This window comes from Helicoverpa zea, chromosome 26 (genome assembly GCF_022581195.2).
Source record: "Helicoverpa zea isolate HzStark_Cry1AcR chromosome 26, ilHelZeax1.1, whole genome shotgun sequence".
Classification (NCBI taxonomy): Eukaryota; Metazoa; Arthropoda; class Insecta; order Lepidoptera; family Noctuidae; genus Helicoverpa; species Helicoverpa zea.
The window spans coordinates 4097179-4122101 of record NC_061477.1 but is presented as its reverse complement, the minus strand read 5'-3'; the positions used below and the strand labels follow the sequence as shown (position 1 = coordinate 4122101).

General features: G+C 34.1%; 1 protein-coding gene across 1 annotated transcript in view; it reads right to left on the bottom strand.

The window, feature by feature from the left end:
* LOC124643025 (irregular chiasm C-roughest protein-like) overlaps positions 1-24923 on the bottom strand; it is a 103436-nt gene that overhangs the window by 18393 nt on the left and 60120 nt on the right. The window contains exons 5-10 of the mRNA XM_047181861.1: positions 16594-16745; positions 16139-16230; positions 15717-15825; positions 5089-5173; positions 4618-4706; positions 2519-2621 (exon numbers count right to left, since the gene is read on the bottom strand). Of these exons, the coding sequence (XP_047037817.1) occupies positions 2519-2621; positions 4618-4706; positions 5089-5173; positions 15717-15825; positions 16139-16230; positions 16594-16745 (630 nt within the window). The remainder of the gene's footprint in view (positions 1-2518; positions 2622-4617; positions 4707-5088; positions 5174-15716; positions 15826-16138; positions 16231-16593; positions 16746-24923) is intronic.

The following is a 24923-nucleotide window of genomic DNA, read 5'->3' as shown; positions in this document are numbered from 1 at the left end:
GTGCATATATATTCATACTGCAAGCACATAGGAACTGCATTGCTGCAGCATTATGAAAACTTAAAACTTTATTAACCCAGTCCGGGGGGATGAAATAAAAATATCTAGAAACATTATTCTTTACGTTAATAGGGTTCTCTATTAAAAGAAGACTGTGCAATGAATAGGTAATTGAAACTGCTTACACAGTTTAAATATTTAGCTAAATATAGGATTGATTTGTGCTTATTCTTATTGCGTATTTATGTATATACTTACTAGTATTACTAGCTTCTCCGTAATCGGATAAAATATGACTTATGTCGCTCGGACAAGTGTAGCTTTATTTTCGCAGCATTTACAAACAAACAATGATAAAAAACTCTTTAGTCATAACTGAAAAATCTTTGCAAATGTAAAATATGTAAGTAGGTATAATGTGTGCAGTCTTCACCCTAACCATTTGAAAAGATCCACAACTACAATTAAATCCATTACCCCCACAAAACGCAATACAATAGTCCAATTTGAAAAAGCGTTCGCGACCGCCATTACTAATTTCTCTGTATCACTTCTTAGCGAAACTGAACAATAGAATTCTATATAATGCAAATGAAATAATCGCCCAATCATTTCACAATAAAGCCCACTTCATTCGATGTCAAGAATTGCCATGAAAACCACGTCAATGTGGCCTGTAATTCGGTATTGTGTGAGGCTCTTGAAAGTTGAATAATACAGATTTAGTGCTTATACAGTTTAATTACGTAATAATACAGTTTTAGGACTATATAGCTTTTGTTTCGTAGGAGTATTTAGTAGGTAATTTTCCAGTGTAATGCTTGTTACTTGAATTCTTGGATTTTTTTTAATTAGACGTTTTGTTGAATAGAAATCTTTTCCATTCGAAGTTGAGTTTTTTTTAAACAATGGACTGTTTTGTATGCGTATAAATTTTTTGTATACGTATAACTGAAAAGGTATCAAAATTAATTTCGTATTATTTAGTAGTAGTTATAAATAAAAGATCTTTAATTATAAAAACATTATAATTAAACTGATAATTATTAGTTACAGAATTAAATGATTTATTTGTATTCCTATACACCTAAATACCATTTTCACTTTGTTAAGAGCATAACAACGTCATTGTTAATTAGTCAGTTTGTAAATTAGTTATGTTTATTTAATTATAGCTAGTTTATCGTTCAGTATTTCCAAATTGAAACCAAAGATTTTTTCTTCAACCACCCCAAAAACATACCAAAATATTCGAAAAAAAAAAACACACAAAATATTGGAATACACTTGTGATCAAAACAATTGAATTGTTAATACGTGTCATAGCAACAAAGAGGAATCATATTTCATTTCGGATCCCTCAGGAATCCCGGGAAAAAATACCACCATAGCCCCATAGCCTTTTTGCAAAACTTCCTGTATGCCCAAAATTCATTGTCATCGAATATTTTCGAAAGCAAAAGAAAAAAGCTAACACAAAAGGACTGGGTCGATGTTTAAAACACTGGATTTGATTGTAGGTAATGTTAGCAACGGATTGGATCGGATTGTAGGTAATGTTTTTTTGAGAATGGATTTATCGTTTGTCACTTTTTTTCTACCGTAGCAATGTCGTGGTCTTATCATAGATTTGTTCACTTTATTGTGGTACTCAATTTACACAAATTTAACTGGCACGAAAGTGCCAATCGCGACTTTTACGAAATTATATTTTTGGTGTACCTATGCAACTCGCACGAATGTTATTATATTATAAAATGGGCGAATCGACCCCTTCAAAAATGTGTACTAAACAATTTGCACACACATTGCCTAAGTGCGGGTTCGCTATGTTCAATTCAAATAACTTGGTTAGGATATTAGGCGCATTTTATTTTATTGCTTCAAGAAACTACACACGTCGAATACCGAGTAACTTAAAAGTTCTTTGAAGAAATCATTTTTAATCTGAATCAATCATTGTATAATATTGTAACCAGAACTGATGAGTCAACTTCTAATCGTCATTAAACCTCTGCAGTTATATGCTAAATCGCCCACAATTGGTTTCCTTGAATGTCTTTCTGCATATCAAACGGATTATATACTAGCAATCGAAAATATCCAGGAAAATAATCGATAATACCTTGTAAAATAGTTTTTTCAAGAAAAAGTATGTTTTTAGGGTTCCATAGCCCAAAAGACCTCTTTTTGGAAATGCCTATTGAATTGAATCGTACTTTACACTACCTATTGAATTTTGTACAACAGTTTTCTTTTCATGCTTGGTTAAACTTTTCTACAGTCTAAAGAATTGTTTAGTCCCATTACGAGCCATAGATATCGTTACTTACAAATCTAATATAAAATGAGTACTCATTGGCTATAACCATTTTACATAAGCATCAGGCAATCAAAAAAAGTGAAATAAAACCTAACGCTAAAACCAGTCCATTTAAAAATAACTCTGTTGCCACCCAAACGGCGCCTATAGAACCTTTAAAAGACGAGGTATTATAATTCTCAAGTGTGCACTTACAGGCCACTTCTAGAGTTTTGGTGTCAGCACTCTTCCCGACCAAGTTATGTACCTCACACTTGATCGTCGCCTCGTTAAATCTTCTAGATATATTTGTCAGAATCTGTAACAAAAGTATGAATTAGATTTGGAATTTTATAACGTGAGTTATAAGGTGGGAACGATTTTTGATATATCACTACCTACTCGCATCTAGTTGATAAGGGATCATCATATAATTTAAGCACACAGAACAAAATTGAATATAAGACTTATTCATTCAAAAGTCTGTATTAAAAACAGTAGATCAACAATAGTACTCTAACGACGAATGCATAATAGTTATACAAGGAAAAAAATAATAAGACTACTAGAAACACAGTCTTTTGAAAATAACACTCACTAAAACACCCAATTACGCTTAATTTCCTTAGAAAATATCAAGTTACAAGTATACACATAACAAGTTAATTATGCAAATATCGTACATTGAAGTAACAAAAGAACATACAAAGAATATTACCGTACACGCCACTGTTACCGGGAATGAGAAACTTTTCTCATCTGATGCTTAAAATTACACTAACAAGCGCATAAGGCAAGGTATACTAAAAGAAAATATCTAGGATAGTTAAGTAAGACTTGCTGCAAAACTTCAGAGAGGCGATCCTAATTATTACATAGCATGAAACATTTTTGCAGCAAATAAAAAAAAACTTACTAAATAATTAACCTGATTATTGGTTTCTTCATTTAAAGAAAATCTTGATTCCAACCGAAATTTTCAGTCGGTCTGATACCGGCTAAATACCTAATCTTTGTAATGTGCGTAGTACCATTACACATATTCATACTGATTTACGAGCCCAAATAAACTATTAACCGACCAAAAAAAGTCTACAGTGTGCGAGAACTCTTGGACTTGGTGCAAAACTTGAAAGAACCGATCCTAATTATCATATAACATAAAACATTTTTGCAGCAACTGGATACATAAACTTACTAAATGACTCTAAAACCGAAAACAAAAACATTTAACACGCCGAAAATTCCCAAAAATACACCTCAAGATAAAACATTTGATGTAAAATGCATATTGCAGGCGTATGGTGTGCCAAGAAGATATTTGAAAATTCTCTCTCATATTTTCCGAGAACGCCTCCTAGTGGAGACATGTAAATATGGTCGGTAAAATTTAATATATAGTGTACAGAATTAATGGGGAAACGACACTTGAGAAGAAACAAGATATGAGCCCGTTACCTTGTTTTGGATTTTTAATGGAGCCGCCCCAAGAATGAAATTTGTTACTCTCTTCATGGTTTACGTGAACGTACTTCGGAATTACCATATAGGCACGTGGATAAAAGAATTTTTGGTGCAAATATGACGTTGATTTTGGTGAGTATTTTAGAGGGTATCGCGAGGAATACGAGTTTACAAATTTAAAAACTGAATAGCTTAACAAAAACGTCTTCAATAATATCTGACAAATACTGTGCTGAACAGGTCAAACTGAGAACCTCATTTTTTGAAGTCAGTTAATAAGTCGATGATGACACAAACGAACACTACAAAACTGAATCAATTCAAGCAGCGTTTGTAGTGTCCGCACTAAAAACACATTCAATAAATATACAGAACCGCTCACTATGTATACTTGTTTTCACAAAATAAATTACCCTAATTGTTTATTCAATGACAGTATCAACAAAACCGATTGACATGTCGATGCAATGGATGTATTGACACCAGCTGTAAAACCTCACCTATGGATCCATTTGCCTGATTAAAAACGCCATTTTAGAATCGATAATGGCTAAATGACTCGCGCGAATCCTCGAATGAATGTTCTGAAGAAATTCAAGCTCGACCCAGTTCTGCTAAAGCGATGGCCTAGATAAATTAAATTCTACAAACTTCACTAACTAGAATGTTAACAACATAATTATCCCTTTTTGCAGTTCGTTTTGTGTTATTTAGAATTTTAACGGGGAGCTGTAATTAAAGTTTCACATCGGCTGAAGTTTGTTTACCCTTTAGTTTTGTATTGCTGTTATCCTCTATGTTACATTGTCATCTTCATACATTATAATATTGTCGTTAATTCTCATACTTACCAATTCATTATTGATGTCACCAGGTATATGTTCATTGTTCACATACCATTTATATGTAAGGTTGTTAGGATTCGCAGTGGCTTGACAACCTAAAAAAACAACTGTGTTAGAATATCGAATTTCATCCAAAAGATTAATAACAGAATCTCAACAAATGTTGTAATTCAAAAAATAATCTGGCAAAAGCTTTATTATTCTCGATTTTTACGATGAAAAGGTAAGTCGTTCTAATGGATCTTATTCAAAAGGTTATTTCATGAAAAGAAATTAACTAATTAATTAATTTGTTAACCTTGATGAGAATTATCTTGAAGCATCTACCTACGCGAGCTTTCGAAGTAAGTACCTATTCAATAAAATTAATAGCAACGCAATCGAGCCTTGAGGGACGCCTACGAATAGATTAAAAAGAATCTAGTGAATTAATATTTAAAATGAGATTTGTTATGAAAATAGTTTTGAAAAACTTACCGATAACAACTGTGTCTCCTTCTTGGATATTTCCTTTCAGTACTCCAGACTTCACGAACATTCGAACTTTTGGTGCATATTGTACCTGCAGCAAAAAGAATATTCGTGTTATACTTTGCTTTACTATTATTTGCTGAAGAAGCTTTAAAGAAGTTCCAAGAACTGTAGTTATAGAACTACTAAGATTCAGTGTTTTCATAAAAATTGCAGTTACAAGAATTGGTTACTTTTATTAATTAGTTAACCAGGTCAAAGATAAAATCCTTTATCATATTCATTCGGTAAAACATGCTAAAATTCTTCTAACCTTCGTTTATCGTTTTGACTTGTTTTTTAATATTTTCTTATAAGCTAAAGGTATGAAAAATCTGTGCCGTTAGTATTCTAATTTTTGTCAGTTCAATAAAAGTAGTGAATTTTACTAGTTACCGCATTCCATCTGAAAGTAATTCACTAACGATTAGAAACCAGACAGCCACCAACAATTAGGTCACGGTAAGACTCCAGAAAACGGCACAATTCCACTGCAAGTTGTATTGTAAAAAACCGAGCAGAAAATGAAAAGAAACGTCGTGGAAAACATCGTCAATTCACCAAGAACGAAACAATACTGGAGGAACCAGCCATTACGAATCGACTTGACCTAAAAATATCCGACAATTTCTCACTCGCAACTTTAAAAAGGCGCTTTTGAAAAATAAACGTAAAACCGACCATTTCTCGTTGTGTCCGAATCAGAAACTGTTTTCTAGTAGTTGTTGTGGCAAAACATACGAAGTAAGAAAATAAATACTAGCGAAACTTTTAAGAGAAACTTCAATCGCTGACCTTTGATCTTTACATTGATGACTTAAAATCGGAGAAGGAAATCGAAATTTAACATCGACCAGATGGGATTTTAGCATTATATTGCATTGAGTAGGCATGTGTTATGTTTCTTTTACATATACATGAATACACTGATTAAAATGCCTGGCTTGACAGAATATATAAACAGTATGTATGTATGATGAACTGCCTCGTTGGTCTAGCTGTCGCTAGTGCGGCTGCTAAGCACGAGGTCTCGGGTTCGATTCCCGAGTCGGGCCGAAATCGCTTTGTGGGTTTTAGAAGACTTTCACAAAGCAGCCCGGAGCCTGGAAGCTAGTGATTGATACACCCGTGCATCGGAGAGCACGTAAATGTCGGTCCTGCGCCTGATCTCTCTCCGGTCGTGTCGGATTACCGTCCCATCGGGCTATGAGAGTTAAGGAATAGTGAGTGCACCTGTGTCTGCGCAAATGCTCGTGCACTATAATATGTCCTGCGTAGTTGGCTAATCTCCTTACATGAGAACAGCCGCCGTAGCCGATAATCGGCTAGGAGGACATCATCATCATCATGTATGATGTATGTACAAGGAGTATAAACATTATTGTCATTTTCATCGTTAAGTAAAAATAATGCCATATCTGGTTAGACTGGTAAAAACAAAAAAGTATGTTTAATTTCTAATCAGCTTAAATCTTTAACTTTACTGTCATTTGAAACAAGGCTGTCGGATATCCATGTTTTATCAATCATGTCATAAAAATCTTCGTATTCCACTTACAAAATACTCCAAAATTTGGAAAAATCCTTCCCACTGTCTAGTGATTACAAAACGGTCGATTTTATCCCACCAATTCCCTTTCGAAGCATAACAGGGATATTAAACTATGGCCGGAATACCCTACTAATATTTTATAGCTGATTGTTTAAGACAGGGTATTACAGAGCATTTTAAAGGCGTATGGTATTGGAAGCCAGCCAAACTGATATGGCAGTCCCCATATATAATTTGGAGAGCATAGAGGGAAGTAAATTGAAAAGATGGTCCTAATTTGAAATGGTTTTGGCGCTTTTGAAAGCAGGCAGCTTAAGTAAATTGATTAAAGCATAAATGATAACTCTGTGTTTTACAAATTAGTTGATGATAAAGTAATATTATTTATAAAATACTTAAATAAAGCCTTAGCATGGAAATCAGGGCGTATATATAAGACAATTATCAAATAAAATATGATTCCTTAATTCCAGACAAATATTTTGATTCCAAAAACTTAAACCGTCTCCCAGCCCCGCTTAAACAGGGATACATATATAATCGTAAATATACTCCCTAATCCGCTATAGCACATACTTTATTTTGTAACCAATGAACCTTTAAGTCTAGACGAAGCCTTACGTGAAAGGGAATTAAACTAACAAAGCCTTTCTGAAGTGACAATATAGCATTTGAAAGGTTCTGGACACTGAAGGGAAAAATGCTTGCTAAGTTATTTTCAAATCTATTTTTTATGTAGTAAAGGCGATTTTCGCTTGGCATGTTGTGGGGATTACTGAGCGATGGATAATTTCAGTAATAGGTTATATTTATGTTACATGAGACATTTTTGCCTTGAATGAGTGACAGCATTTTTCTTAACGTCATTTACAACATATTTAATGTAAATGCACGTATAGTAAGTTCAACTCAGTCGTGCGCGCGGCCCTATGTGTGGGTAACCCTTGTACATATACAGTGACTTTGTGTGCGTGACAAGAGGTACAGTCGGGTACAAATACAGTTATTTAGGGGTTGTATACGGCTGTTTAAAGTACAGTTATTACGTAATTTAGTTTATTTATTTATAATGATTCTGTATCGCTACTTGAAAAATCAAATGATGAATTTTCGGATTCGCTACTTTCACCAATGTTAATTATAAATTCTGACTCCATGTCAAAATGTCTATAGTATTCTTCTTTTTTCTTTTGTACATGTCGACAAGTATTACCCAACATCCCTTCATCAATTTGACTTAAACGTTCATTTATGAGTTTCATTATTTCCGTCTTATTTTGGTCGACATTATGCGAAGCAATATAATTTTTTAAAATTCCCCACACATTTTGTTTCCATTATTATACTAAATTATAGGTCTTTTACATTCTTAGTCCACACATTTATTTATTGTCCGCGTACCCCGAGCTAGAAAATATGTAAGGAGTATTTAATTCATCTTAGATATTTCACTTCATTTATTTCTTAGATACTGTCAATGTCAATTTGAAAAGCCGTATGAGAAAATAATGATAAACTGTAAAATGTAATAATAAAAAGCTTTGAATGTTGTTTCATTTTTTTGAAACGCTACCTGACTCCTTAAAACATTTTCTCCGTCAAGAACTAGACATTTTCGTAAACGACTGTACCCATAACAAAAAGCGATGAGAACACGTCATGCTCGGACGACGTCACTGTCACACGAATGAAAGTTGTATATTTACAAGTCGACGCACACATAGGGCCGCGCGCAAATCTGAGTTGAACTATCTATACCTGCTTTTTAAAGATCTTTTAAAGTCATACATTTTATGTAAGTTAAAATGCTAAAAATCTAAGTAATTATCCAAAATTTAACTGTATTACACACAATAGACAATGTAAAACACTTATTTGGTTAACATTTATAAGTATAATAGCAAGTACTAGAAGCAGACACTCAAAAAACTCTTTAGATATTATACCACAAATTATCGTACCATATATCGACAAATTGGGAGAAATTTGTAGAAGCGCGAAATTGCTGCAACAAGGTGTGTAGAATTGCACAACGCCATCACTTTCATACCTCAGTTGAAAACGAGGATCCAGCTAAGGTCTGGAGATTTCCACGGTCAATGGGGATTGGAAAATCACGTACTGATAAAATTTCCCAAGACGTAAACATAAATTCATTGAATCAACATTTCTCATCTTCGTCCAACTTTGATAGGACAACAAAAGTAAACACTTTAAGCTATCTGTCTAGTCTTCCAACCCCCGATTATCCTTCTTTTGTCTTTAACCAATTTGCCGCTTGTGATGTTAAGAAGAGCATTGCATCCATTACTTCTGATGCTGTTGGAAGTGACTGTGTCAGCCGTGAAATGATCCTCCATATCCTGGACGAAATCCTTCCTGTCGTCTGTCACATCCTTAATTATTCCATATTTAGTGGTGTCTTTCCAGATGCTTGGAAAGGGGTCCAAATTACCCCCTTACCAAAGAAATCCAATCCCACATCCTTTTCCGAGTATCGCCCTATATATCCATATTACCATTCCTATCCAAAGTCCTGGAACGTCTTATTCATAACCAGTTAAGTTCATTCCTATCCAAGAATAGATTTCTTAATCCTTTCCAATCCGGTTTTCGTCCTGGTCATAGTACTGTAACAGGCTTGGTCAATATTACGGATGACATCAGACTTGGCATGGAAAATGGGAAATTAACGGTACTGGCGCTGCTGGACTTCAGTAATTCCTTTAATACCGTTGATTTTGATAGTTTGCTCGGTATACTTAGCTCTCTTAACATATCTCCAACGGCCGTTGATTGGTTTCATAGTTACCTGTACGGGCGCCGGCAACGTATTCGCATTGAAGATAAATACTCTTCGTGGTGTGAAACGAGTGCTGGTGTGCCGCAGGGTGGCGTTTTATCTCCATTACTCTTCTCTATTTTTATTAATTCCATCTCAAATAAACTGCTTTCTTCCTACCACCTGTACGCAGATGATCTTCAAATTTGGGGGAACTATCCGAAGCTATCGAAAAAATTAATAAAGACCTTTCCCAAATAGCTGAGGGGAGCAGGTTCTACGGGCTTCAAATCAACCCGTTAAAAACTCAGCTGATTGTCATCGGTAGCTCTCGGATGGTTTCTAAAATTGATTGGTTTGAACTCCCTCAAGTCATGTATCACGGTGTCCAAATTCCCTTTAGCACTAAGGTTAAGAACTTGGGTGCATACTTTGATAGCCGAATGTCCTGGGAGCCGCAGATTCAGGAAACCAGTCGACGGTTATTTGCATCTGCAGGATCCTTAAGACGGCTGCGAAATTTCTTACCCATTGCCACAAAAATTGCGCTTTCATAGTCTCTTCTTCTTCCTATTCTTGACTATGCTGACGCCAGCTATCTTGATCTCAGAGAGGACCAGCTAAATAAACTTGAGCGCCTTCAGAATGTTTGTATAAGATTCATATTTGGATTAAGCAAATATGATCATGTGGCAGAATTTCGTGTTAAGCTCAAGTGGCTTCCAATAAGACTTCGTCGGAACGCTCACATACTCTCCTTGCTATATAGTATTCTTTTTCACCCTACTTCCCCTTCTTATCTTAAGAGTCGTTTTGAGTTTGTTTGTGATACGCATTCAAGATCACTCAGGTCATCAGAAAACCTAAAACTTAAGATGCCTGTGCATTCCACATCATTTTATGATAAATCGTTTGTTGTACAGGCCACTCGTCTGTGGAATGCACTGCCAGTGGCAATAAGGCGAGCGCAGTCGATTGCATTATTTAAAAAAATGGTCAAGGATCACTACTTGGCTCATTGACTACTATCGCTGTATTGTTATACTTTTATTTTTATTCTTCTATCTTTACTTTCCGTTTATTGACTATTATTTATTTTTGTTTTTTTATTCTTTCTTTTTTTTATATCTTTGGTATTTGTCAATTATATATAATCTATATGTATGTACACCCTAAACTGCCCGTTTTTCACTGTGTTCTACAGATAAACACCATCCAAAGGTTGTCTGGAAGAAATTGCTATTTAGCAATAAGACCGACGATTGTACTGTGTTTTTGTATGTTGTGATGTCCTGTGTTGTGTCTTGGTGTACAATAAAGAATAATCTATCTACCAACGAAAAATATAAGAGGCTAGAAACTGAATAAGATTTCAAAGTGAAAAAGAACTTATGCATGTTGTTTTATTCCTTTTGTTACTCACAAAATTAGGTGCTTCAAATAAGTGTTTCGAAACAGCTTTAAAATTTATGAGGGGTGAAACGTATGAATTGTTTGAATGATACAACAGTTACCTTTTTCGTACACTTCAACTTACCTTTTTATTATTGTTTGTTTTGCATCGTCCCTATTATGTTTTATTTTGAACTTTTTGTATCGGTAAAGAAGGTAAATTATTAATTATTTTAGTCTCTTTACATTCGCTCAAACCATAAAAACCAAAAATTATATCAAAGGAAAGAAAACCCGGAACACGGGCAACAAATTCAAAGGATTTGTCCCATTAAAACCTGACATAACGGTTTGAAACCGCTGAAAAAATCATTCGGCTCATGATACACAAGTTCTGCTGACAACGAACACGGCATCGTCACGAAATTAGAGCCTTACACAGTCCTCCTTATTTTCACTTTTCCAGTATAAAACCACGACCAGAAATATTAGATCTACCCCACTTAACACATCATCAACGTATAGGAGCACTTCGATGGGTCATATTAAACTGGCGGTATCGGTAAGCCGAATCGGCGAATTTTCTAAAAAGGAAGATGTACAAAAATTGTGGTGCGGATTTTTTTTACCCACTGTCTGTTTCCTTATTTCGTTTTTCCTTTCTTTATATCCGTTTATTGGAAGCTTGGCTTAAGAAGTAATTTATGTGTGTACAAACTCAAATTAAGGTTTGTTTTACTTGTTTCTTAGATTCCTTGTTTTGAACTTGGATTTAATTGACGTTTGGACATACGAGCTTAATTTGCAGCTGTTTAAAAGTGCTTATACTATGACTGCGAAACATCTGTGAAATAATAACTCTGGTATGCCAGCGAAGAAGACCATTTGTAAGGTAAGCGTACGTCACTCAACTGACGAAAACCTCTGGCAGTGATCCCTTTAAAAAGAGAAAAAGTAGTAACTTTTCTTTATTAAACTCATAATCAAGCTAAAATATTACAACGGTATTTTCTACAAAAATAAACCCACACTGTTATAAAACCTTCAAGTCTAATCGAAGGCTAAATAAAATCCGCAAAAACAAAAAGCAAAAAAAATCTTTCAGACATCAAGAGTTTTCTTAACCAATTTATTATCTTATGGTAATTCAAGAAAACATTTCGCGTACGTCGCAAAAAGATGGGACCAAACGTGCCTCTTTTTCCTTCTACATACATTTTAATACAAAATTATACGAGCAAGATAGGAACCCAAGGGAAGTTGGCCCATAAAGTCTTAAACAAAATGTGCGCTTAATCGTCGTATCAAATTATCTCATTTTTGTGGAAGCTGTAACGTCCATTTATGGATATAAAGTGATCATTAGCATAAACTCCAGCTTTTATAATGTGGCTGTAAGTTATTTTCATGTTCATTCCATTAGAACTAAGTATAGTGCTTTAAATCTATTAATTTTAAGATTTTATTTGAGTACACCCAGAAGTTTATTCATCCTCAGTTTATTTTCAATGTTATCACTTTTCTAGTTTATACAGCCTATCGTTAGCTTTCCAACTCCTAGAATCTTATTCAGAGCCAAACATGCAAAATAAGTTTTCATACCATTCCCTTTCAATTTAATCTCCTAAACTATCCAACCTGGAACCTAAGCCTTAAAATAATTCGTATCATTGTGCGTTTTGATGGTTTTTAAGAATGGATAGCATAAGTTTATAAAATGAACTGTTAATGCTGCTAGACCTTTCAGAAGCCCAAAAAATTTTGGACCCCTAGCCAACTTTTTTCAAAGCTTTTCCAAAAATCTCAAGAGAATGCAATACCAAATCTTACTGGCAACATTTAGGTGTCGTAGTAATAAATGAGCTGTTAAATTGGATGGCTGTAAATCATTGCTAAGTGGGTTCGGAACAAGCTCCAAGTAAAAGAATAATTTATCAGGAACGAGATGAAAATGTTTGTTATACTCGTATTTGTCATGCGGATTTGGGGAAACTTGTAACTTATATTTATTGTGGTTTAGTTGTTATGTGGGTAATTTGGATCTATTTTTAGGGATAGGGGCAAATACTTATGGAAAATACCTGTTCCTTACGGTTCCATATGCGTCCCTTAAAAACTACTTAGTACACTCGGATAAAGTCTATATGTAGTCACGTAGCTTTTTTTTCAATGGGCTATCAAAGACTTAACTTTTTTTCTAATCGGCCCACTAATTTCTGAATTTGGCACCTTCAAACAAACTCTTAGGCTTCATAATATTAGAAAATATTTGAATGACTTAATTACTATTAGAAGCTATGTTTGTTTGTTGGCCATAGACTATAGACTCAAAAACAAATACAAGTTTTTCTCAGAAAGGATTCCTGAGGATAGGTATAGATCTAAGGTGTATAAACCCTATGCATAGCGAGGCTTCTAGTCTAAGTACCTACAACTTTTTGTTAGAAGCAGACTTCTTATTTCCAGTCTAGCTACATTATTGATGAGTTTCTTCTATTTAAGGTCGCTTTCTAAGAATAAAATATCGAACCTCGTAAAACATTCAAGGGTGGAAAACATGAAAAGTTGAGAACGGTAAAACACCTGAATTCTATTTTAGTAATTACTAGTTTTATATTTAAGTATCTAACCGTTTTCCCGCGGTTTCACCCGCCTCCTGTGGGAACTACTACCCGTACTCGGAAAAAATGTAGCTTATGTCACTCGAGGATAGTGTAGCTTTTCAACAGTGACATTTTCAAATCGGTTCAGCAGTTTCGGGGCCTTGAAGGTACAAAAAAACAAAAAAATATCATGAACAATTTATTGCTTGGTAGATATGATTATCACTACCGATTTCCCAAAAAGGAGGTTTTCAATTCGGATGGTGTTCGTATTTTTTATGTTATGTAAATAACGGCGATCATTATTTCAGTCGTTTTCTAATTGGTTTGAAAAACAAAATTAGCTGTGTAAGTAGATAGTAAACCTACTTATATGAAATTTATAACGTCATTTGTATAAAAATGTTAAGAGAAAAATAATAACTCATTTGCTTTCGCATACATGGAAGATGGTTATGAATCTAATATGTAGGTATTATAGTGCGATGCTAGTTTTTTTATAAAGTCGAGCAAAATCTAAAAAAAACACAGTTTACCGAGAAGTAAAGTCGGAATGTAAGTTTTATTTAATAAAGATTATGTTTCATATTTCTGTTTTTTGCTTTTCCGTTTTTCTAAGGAAAAGGTATTTATTACTGTGATCATGTTTGTAACGAAATGTATCAAAGAGTTTTATTATTTCGTCATAAATCCTCAATGTTAAGCCTGAATACTGAGAATTCGTTATAACTGACTCCCGATTGTTTCCACTGTATTTCATCAAAGTAAAAGTTGTTACATTTATTTCATTTTTTTTTTCATTTATTATGCGTATTTACCTACTAAGTAACAGTCGCATGGTTCGATTTATCATAAAGGTAAGAAACTTTTCGCAGCCACTGACCATCGTATCATGAAAAGTTCTTCCGGGTTTCGGAGGACACGTAGATTGGTGGCTCCCGGCTATTATTTGAACATCTTTGGAAATCATTACCAGGTATACTAGCTATAACTATATATTTTGATAACCAGTCTTACCAAGGGGTTTCGGTTTGCCTCGGCTACTGAGTTGAGGAGGTCAGATAGGCAGACGCCCTATGTATGTGCATACAACACTAGTCTACTCCTTCATATGGTTAGACCTGAAGCCGACCCCAACTGGGTTGGAAAGGGTAGGCGGATAATTATGAAATATTTAGAGCTTGTTCAACAAACAATATTATAATCATTCTTTTCTTCCTACCTTTTACTCTCTTTTCTTTAAGTCCTTATTTTTTGTCCACAAACACTTTACTTTTACATAAATTGGTCCTAATTGCTAATGTGACAGGAACTCCCACCTCTTGACTCGAATTTGATTTGAACTGAAGTATTTCTGACATCAATTAGCTAATTACGATTACAAATTTAATTGGACTGAGACGTTGGTATCCTTACGACGGAATATTAATTAAGTATATGTCACTGATATAGAATTAAATTAATTATTTGATACTTTAGCTAATGTGGGGGAAATTGTGTAATTGGAAATATCAATTAGAAAAAGAATGTCTTGTTAAAGTGTGGGTGACATATTAATTCCTATTGATTAACTTTTTCTATGAAGCCATAGACAGGGTCTGCTAATTATTTAAAAATGAATATTAACTATTCATAAACCAATTTTTTTAACAAGTGAAATATTGTATAGGTTTTATAAGTATTTACTACTGTTGTGAAGCTGAAGATTTTTTTTCTTTGTTGCAAGAAGTACAGTCCTTGTACACAATTTTTTTCAAATAGTTCCTGTTTCAACTCCTTTTTCAACAATTCCACGTCAGAGGCCGTCAAGCGGATTTGAGAAAACTCTAACACCTGGGGCTTGTTAGGAGATTAAACGGACGTAGTTATGCAGAAACGTTCCAACCCACTGTACGCGTAAATGCTTATATCTCAAATTAAACTTGAATTTGAGATATAAGCATTTACGCGTTTCAGTTGTATTCTTTTTTATTCTAACTAGTAAAGGTACTAGAGGTTTTATTGTTGAATTATATTGAGTTTAGACAACCATATGCTAAATTTTAGGCTGTTCAATCACAATAACTCGATTTCGGGTGACTTGTGGGTTGGAACGTTTCTGCATAACTACGTCCAAACTTGCAGCGCACTAGGTGAGAAAAAGTATTGAATAGCCCATTTGTAGAGAAAGACTGTTTTTTTCCTAATTGTGGCAAGTGTTTCTCCCAGGACAATAGTGAAACCATCAGAAAAAGCTTGTTTTAAAATATACTTGTAAATAACTAACCTGCAATTTGATAGTAACAGATCTGTAGGCTCGATCCGCAGTATTCTGTGCTTGGCAAGTCAGGGTCTGATTGTGGTGATGTCTTCTAGGACGCAGTCGAAGTACAGACCTGGGAGAAATCAATCTGTTAGCAATCACCATCTATTGGTGTACCAATAAATAAATATAATAAAAGCCAATAACGTTGTGTGGACTTATGGGTGCTAGTAGTGTCGTATTAATATTGATAAGTTTTATACAACACAGAATAATTATCTTGCATGGCTGTAGGTATATACTACTAGAGCTTGTCAGCCTGCGTTTCACTTTATCTTGCATAGCTTTGATTTCACTTATTGATAGAATTTATATTTCTATATTTTTTTTTAAGTATTGGAGTAGTGATGTTTACCCAGACCTGTAAAATAAGTTTTTAGACTTACCTAGCAGTGAATCGTCGCCCATCAGGCATTGGCACTACAGTGTAATTGACTCCATGTGTTAACACTCCACCATCATTATCCACCCAGGTAATCTAGAAAGAAATCAAATGTGAAATTCAGAAAGTCAAAACAGGCATTTGATTTCAAAAGTTCTTGAAAAACTTTTCTCTATTTTTAGGAACACACTTGTATTTCAAGCTTTTACTGTATTTACGATATTATTTCAGATCATTTTTAAAGTTTGCCAAAACAATATGCTGCCACAAAAGACAATCGCTCTGTCCTATTACATGTAAATTAAAACTGTGAAGTATACGATATACTTCTTGCTTATCCTTTTAACTAACTACATATATTAAAATAATTGTATTTTATCTGGGATGACTATTTTATATAATAGGTAGTATCATATTTACAGTAATTTTATATAAGCTGTTGACTTTTATATGTCATACCTCAGCAGCAGGTTTCCCTCCAACAGAAATGCACTCCAAATTGACTTCCCGATCTTCAACTGCTTGGAGAATAGGTGCTTTCAGGATCTTCGGAGGTTCAGGAGGGACCAGCACGATAAGACGAGCGTATCTGGAACGAATTGCTGGTTCTCCTGTGAACAATAAAAATGTTTTTGATGTTGAGTCTTGGAAATTGAAGAATCCAAACAAGTGTCTCTAAGGTATTTTTTTTCTAGTTGTCTCTTTTGCAAGGACTTTACTAATTAGGACCCTAGCACTTTACCTCTTATTTGCAGAAAAAATATTATTTCTCCTTCAGAATTATGTATGGTTTCTAATCATGTCTCATGTCTAAATAAAAGTAAAGTGTTTCAGAAAAAAAATCTTCTTTCCACAAAATTATGATGTCTGGGCCAGTCCAAAAGTAAAGTATGTATGTGAAATACAGCAGAAATACTGTGAGGAAAAAGGAAACATTCACAAATCTCCATAAACAAATAGCAGCAAATGAATTCATTCATAACATTACGGCAAGCATCCTAATTCATCAAAAAACCGTAACTCTACCGCAAATAGTAAATACCCTTCAAATCAACATGTAGGGCTGGTTACGCATAAACCTAACCCAATTACCATAGTTTGTGCTGTTTTATTATAATCTAATAAACTGTTTTATACCTGCGGGTGAACCTGAGTGGAATAAATTTGTGGCTTCATGGTGCCTTAATGTTTGCCAAAATTGGGGATTGTTGCTGTAATTTGTAAGAGAATTTCCAATGGGAAATTGCTTAATTTGTTTGTATAGTTTATGGTTTCTTTATAGTATTGCAATAGTTTTTATATGTACTACTTTTTTCATATTTTTCTTCCTGCCTTGTTTCCAATTTTATTTCGAATCGATGCTATATGTTTTTGCTTCTACTTCTCTTTTTCAGTCATCATAGTTTTTTTTATTAATACAAAATACTCGTACCTCATAACTATGGTGACTATACTTGAATTTTATTCAGTTAAAGTCTTACACGACTTTGACTCTTCAGATTTTGGCGTATAGCATTTGTTTGTTTGGGAATGTGGCAGGAAAAGTGTTCCAATTCCCTTTCAAGACGTTAAGGATCTGCGTTGCCCACATCCAGCCAAACCCCATGACCTTACCGTCCATTGATCCCTATTTCACTGAACAACTAATTCAATTTACACTAAGTCATACTAAATCTATTGGACCGTCTTTCTCATTTAACGCCAACAGATTGCGACCAACTAACTCATTTAGCTTCTAAGCGAAATGCTAAAAGCTAGTCCGATGTGATAAAGCTAAAATAATTGTTATTTAAACGTGTTAGAGAAAGTTGGGGGTAGTTGGACGCTGAACAGAGCAGACGACTTTGTTTATTAAATCATTTAATGGCTTTTGTAGTTCTCAGTTCGGTAATTGGGGGATTATGTGTCTGCTTTCATTGTTCTACATGAAAGAGTGGGATCAAATTGTTATGGATATTTTTGGGTTTTCTCGTGAACCTAAGTCTAGGCTTGTTTATATACAAATTCTGATAGATAAGTTCATCCAATGGTGTATGGAGCTTAACTTGAGTGGTCTCTCAGGACATCTATATTTGTTGCCTGACTTCCTTCCACCCGTGGAACGGCTTCCACCAGGTTACGACCAACCGTGGCCTGTATGGAAGTCTCTTAACTTCTATGCTGCCCGCTATGCCCCGACAGCTGCATAGTGATGACCTTTATAACGCTACTGACAATGCTGTATGCGTAGCGAAATATTGGGCCTCCAAAATTTAAGTTTGCCATCGACTCTCCAAGAAGAAGTTCCATATTTGTTATTTTTTTGGAAAGAAACTCACATCGATAGTAAGCCACCTTTTCATTTTCCAAGTCACAACAGTAATTATTGCTATTGGCAATGAGAGAACAGGTCTTCTATCCCCAATACTGTTAAAATGAAGGATGGTTTCTGAATAATTTTCATCAGTCCCAAAAAACACCACAAAAATTAAACCCTACAAAATCAACTCCACAGTTTTCATCCGTTTAAAAGTTCCCAAACAGACAGGCGGAACTAGAGTTATGAATGGAGTCGTTAAACATTTTATGTATAGTGGCTAAACAAGTTGTTTTGATTTATTCTGATAGTTCCACATTCGCGGTTAATAGTTTTACGTTTGAAATACTGAAGTTTTCACACACTTTTTGCCTCGCCATGTGTAGTTTAGAAGTTCTGAACTGTTGATGTTGCAACATACTTTAAAGTTTGGCATATAAATAAGGTCGGATGGGCATAAAATAAATAATGTTTGTACAAGTTTGCAGTTCTGGGTTTGTTAGAAATTATGGTTGTTTGTATTTTGAAATATGAGGGAATTTTTATTGAAGTATGTGTGGCTTATTCGTTTCCAGATAGCAAACCAATTTATTGGTTATGGTTATGAGGAGAACTTAAGATATCGTCTATGAATGATTATTCCGTGAAATCAATTCATTCTGATAAACCAGGACCAAAAAAGAGTCAATCATTTTTAAGGAGTAAACACAATGATACAATTTCTGAGTTCTTCTTTCAATACAGTAAACTCCAGTATATCAAAGAAAGCTAAATATTTGTTTAGGTAAATATCTCGAGCGTGTAACTTGTCCTGTATCCAAGCTATGCCCAACTCGCAAGTCGTGGCCAGCATGATAAGTAATGCACAATACGTTTTGTTTTATTCGCGTAGAAAAATAGAATTATGTGACGATGAAGCTATTTTGTGGTTGAGAATTAGTTGTTAAGTTTGAATTAAGTAAGAAATCTTCTGTATTATAAAGTTTTCTTTTGTATTTTTTCTTCTTTAGTTTTGTCTTTTTCATAGAAGTTTACAACTTCTTCGTCGACAACCTTACTTTTATTGCGCTTTCATGCCAACACTACTGAACCGATGTGAATGAACTTTGGTACACAGATAGCCTGATCTGAGAAAGGATATAAGGTACTTAAGGCGATGAATTGGTCAACTATAATTCCATAACCGGTACGCGCATCTAAGGCGCCAAAAGGGGTCGGAGCGTCTGAGCGGGGCGAGGATAACAATACGCGCGCTAGCTTATAACTAAAAGTCGTAAACGACAAAATGGTTTTGTAATTTTATTATTTAGAAATGATAATTTGATAAAAATTCCTTCTACAATTTTAAAGAGTATGTATATACTCAACTACTAAAAAAGTTAAGAGGCTTAAATCGGTCCCGTTTGCCCATAATATGTGAATCTCTTTTTAAAAAGAGGTATGTTTGATATATTTTTCTCTGTTATAAAAGTTACCTAATCATGTTGTCACGTCTAACAAAATAAGGTTTATATCATGAACTTTCAGGTAACCAAGTTGTATTTTGATCCGTTTTGTATTTACTGAGAAAAATTGAGATCCTTGGCGCCAAAAATTCCAATTCGTCCTCTTAATATACAGATGCGGGAAGTAATTCCATGGGGACACGAGGGGCAGCTACTTTATAGGAAGTTCTTTAAAAGAGGTGACCAACACGACAATGCTCCATAATTGATGTTAAGCCACCCCAATTTCACTTCTAAATAGTAGATTCGGATTGAAAATAATCTGCACAACCTAATTGCACAGTAAACCTCTAGACATCCAAATCAAACATTTGCCAAACTTTTTTCACAAATTACCAAACAAAGAACGCCCGTATATCTGAAACAGAATCATCACCCACTTTCGCATTTGAAGTGCACTTCACTCAAATAGGAAGGTACCTTTTTAACGACAAAAGGTCTGGGCAAACACAATAGTTGTGTCAGTGCTACCAAATTGTCCAACTTTACATCGTTTAACTCACCGACGCCTGTTTAAATTCGGCTCTGGTGGGGTTTGGTCTAGGTTATAGACTGATAGCGTTCTGAACATTTGAACGTTTCTGGGGAGTTTGTTGCGCCACTTCTTTTTCCCAGAAAAAAACCCATTTGGGGGGCTGCCTATTTTTAGACGTTTGAACAGTGCTGATTTATCAGCCTAATCTGAACATATTTTAAATTTGAATAATATAATATAAGAATTTTAAATTACACTGTGGCCCTTGGCGAAGGTAATAAAAATAATTGTTTAGTTACTAAAAATTTCAATTGGCCTTAAGATGAACATTTTAAATCTACCGCTTAATAAACAACGATTTCTTTGTAACTAAGAAAAAAGTAAAGATCATAATAATACTTTCCGTAATAATCCATGTTCACTTTCACTGAATAAGTTACATTGACGTGTATGTTTGCTAGACCATTTGTAAAGAGTCTTGATATTTCTTCAAAATATTGGAATATAAAATTTTTGATGACAATTATTGCAGCCACCAAAAAAAAGCTTTTTCAACTTGCACCACAGCCTAACCTCGAACAAAGCCGTTGCGGTTGAACAATTTGCGGGTGTGTTTGCCTTTGACCGTGCAAAAGTGGCTTTTTCTTTGCCCGACCGTGTTTGACGAACGTCTAGTTGGACACAATTAACTTGTACCACTGAAGTTGCTGCACTGTGGTATTGTCCCACTGTTTTGTATGGCGGCTGATGGTACCGTAGTTTTTGCGCTGCACATATGAATAATTTTGTTTGATGTGGTAAGTTTTGGGTAGTGTAAAGGCTGGTGTATTGTTTTTGCAATATAGTGTATTAATGTGTTGGCTTGAAATTTTGTGTTGTGTTAAAATGATTTTGGGGCCATAGTTACGCAAGGTAATAAATGTGATGATATTTCAGTAGTAGGAATGATAAAAAATATTATTTACTTTATTTTATAGAATCCGGTTTAAAAAATATACTGGTGATAATAATTATTATGAAACTGTTGAAGTCTATATAAAAATGGGTTACACTTATAGTGGGCATATTAATAACTAGCTTCTGCTAGCAGCTTCACCTGCATACAGTAACAGCAACTACGATGAATTCTTCGATTGAGCTATCTAACACTGAATATTTTCTCAAATTGGACGAGCCGTTTCTTATATTAGCATGATCTACCAAACAAATACTTCAGCCTTATAACATTAAGTACATCTTCAACTACCAACTGGACAGTAAAAAGTCCAATAGTCACAGAAAAGTTTGTCAGCAAAAATTGATACTGCATTTAATAATTTAATGCGAGAAAAGCGACACCAGACAAGATTAAAGTTTCAAATAAAGTTACCGAGTTGAAGCAACTTCTTATCTAGACAATTTGCGAGGATGAGGTAAAAAACATCCGGTGAGAATGAGAATGAAGACTTTTGAACGAAGATGTTCATTTCGATGGATGTGAACCACTGTTGGGAGTTGTTCATTCTATAATCACCGCCTCCTGGCCATCTGCTTGGAAGGAGATCTGTTTTTTTTTTCGAAAATACCCTGATAGTCTAAAAATACTGCTAATAACTAGTGCTAGAAGAAAATCTGGACCGATACGATTCAAGATGCTGCTTGAACTAGTTAGTTAGTTTCGATCAGTTTGTAAAGCTACATAAAATGTTGTATACCTTACCTTATATCTTAGCTAGTTTGGCAAATATTTTTGATATTTTTGACTGCTAAAGAAATGCTTTGTAACCCATAAGACAAATCTACTGAACGAAATTGAGTCTTAACTAACAAAGGGATGATACCTGAAATTCCAGTCAAAATTAATAGCAAACCAAACCAAACTAGAAATTGAACTAAACCCATCGGTATATTTAATGTTAATTTCAAAACTTCAAAACTAAACTGATCTCAGAATGCATTTAGTAAAGATACTCCAGACTTCAGATAAACAGACATGGACAAATATTTAAATATTTCGTTTCTAAATTGCAAATAGCGAAGAAAATTACTTTGATTTTGCATATCCTTATTTCATAGAACCCTTTCATCCTTTGGTGGTATCCTTCAAAGCTATGTCAACTTTACCTTACGTTTTATAATATTCTCAAGTTTTAATAGAAAATTATATACTTGATTCATTGCGTTTATTAGGTTTATAACAAGGCGTGTGAAAACTTGCCAAGAACCATCATTAAAAAGTAACTATTTTTAACTGAGGTATTAGTATGGAACTTGGTACTTATTCAGATCTCACTTCTTTTATAGGCGAAGCATTCCCATATTATCGAACTTGGCAGTCTTTCACATTTTTGTTTTGGGTGGGATTATGAATTACCCTTTGCATTGGGACATTAAATAAATTATAATATTTGGTCATTTCCATATTTACACAAGAGCGTATCTTTACTATTATGTAAAACGTTATGCTGTTTCGTTTTGATCCTTTGAAATTAGCTATAACGAAACGGAATAAAAAATATGCGATCCTATTGTGTTATCTCGTAAATAGATATATTTTTTTTTTGTATCTAGTTTAATGTGAAATTATTGCCAAAAAATTTAAGTATTTTTTTTGTGACTGCTTCACAAAAACACCACCAAAAAGATGTATTAAGGAGAATTTCACAAACCACATCCAACAAGAATATGTCCTGTCTTCTGAATAATTTTAAACGATAAAAAACCACGGTGTTTGAACAATCATGGTACACCATGACTCCCTACAAACCTCGCCCTTTCTCAACCAGGCCATTTCGGCAACATTTGTACGACTTCATAGGAATATTGCATGGGATTTTTATGGTTTCCCTGCCCCTCTGAAATGGGGAAATGACTAATAGAATGGCAACTTCCCAATGGAAATTCTAAATGAGTTTGTAATCTTATGGGGTACCGTTTTTTAAGGGAAATGTAGAAAAATCTAAAAGGGTGATTTTGATGAAGAAAATGTGGTTTATTTATGGCGTCATTAGAATTTTTATTGAAATTTTATTTGGAGAAACGACTGCAAGATCTAAAAATAAGTTTGTAGATTTTTTTACCATTCTTTATTTCGAACAAATATATACAGAGTTATTTAAGAGATTATAAAAAAAACATAGAAAAAAGTCATTCATATTGTAACTAAAACGCGTCAAAAATGCCTTCCCCTGCCCAAAAGGCTGGCAGCATTGCCACGCTGGATAGCGTTTGTAAATTGCAGAAAAACTTTTAGCTTTGTCGGAAAACTAAAATAAGATCTCAGAGCGGTCCTTTCCTGATATATTTAAGGGTATATTTTTCTAAATTATCCGTGACAGACCCCTCGTTTTAGTTAGCCGCCCCTAATTAAGAGAGGAAAGTATAGGGTTGGCACTTAACAAAAAGTATTCTATATTTTTCTTTTCTTCACTACATTGTATAAAACGAAGTCGCTTTTTCTATCCATATTTCCCTAGCCATTAAATTGTGTTGAAATACTGATATCCTGTGCGAAGCTGGGGCGGGTCGCTAGTCCATATTATATAAAAAATAATATAGAAAGAAGAAAGAAAGAAAAACCATTTATTATCGCAAACGACGCAAAAGCAATAAAACAAATAAAACTAATGACAGAACAAACATATATCACTATTCGTTGTAATTTTATAACTCAAGAACAGTCTCACCTATCAAAAAATGTTTAGGTTTTGTTCGGACTATTTAGTAGATAGTTTATGTGAAGTTTGTACAAAATCAGTCGAGAGGTTCTTCTTTTATCACATTTTTCGTAAAAAAAAATGGTAAACTTTATACGTAGCGAAGCACGTAGTTGTTTATAAAAACTAAAGACGATAAAACCCTACTGACGGATAAAAGTCTATTAGTTTTTCAAAAGTTTTAAGAGTTAACTTCAAACAATATTTTTAAACTAATGGTAGACATGAAAAAATATGCTAATAAATAAACTAGTTTATAGTTCGGCCATTCAGAGAATGCGTTCCTGACACGTCGCGATTGAACTGACGACGTAATAACATTCATTGATTATTGATATAATAATGTTGTTTTAATGCTCCTCAATTGTTAAAACGGTAAACAACCAGCAAAAATATTTTTATCGTAACTGCAACGCCATTGCAAAGTTACGTCGTCAGTTCAATCGCGACGTGTCAGGAACGCATTCTCTGAATGGCCGAACTATAGTACAGTTAACATCAAAAGTTTGTATTATGATTGTTTTATTTTTAATGATAATAATATTTAAATGTAATGCGATATACTGCAATGATAATGGTGAAACTTGTTTATCTATTGCATTAACGATAATTTTAAAATAAAAGATATAAAAGCATTATGCATAATATAATTTAGCAAACAAACTTTAGACTGAAGGGCAGACAGCATTTTTTTTATTCTTTTAGTTTTAAATTTTAAGTCATTGAGAGATCAAGATAGTTTTTTTTTGCCATCTGATCAATGAGTTAGCAACCGAATTGAAATGCTTTAACAATTTTTTTCTTATAATTTTATTAGA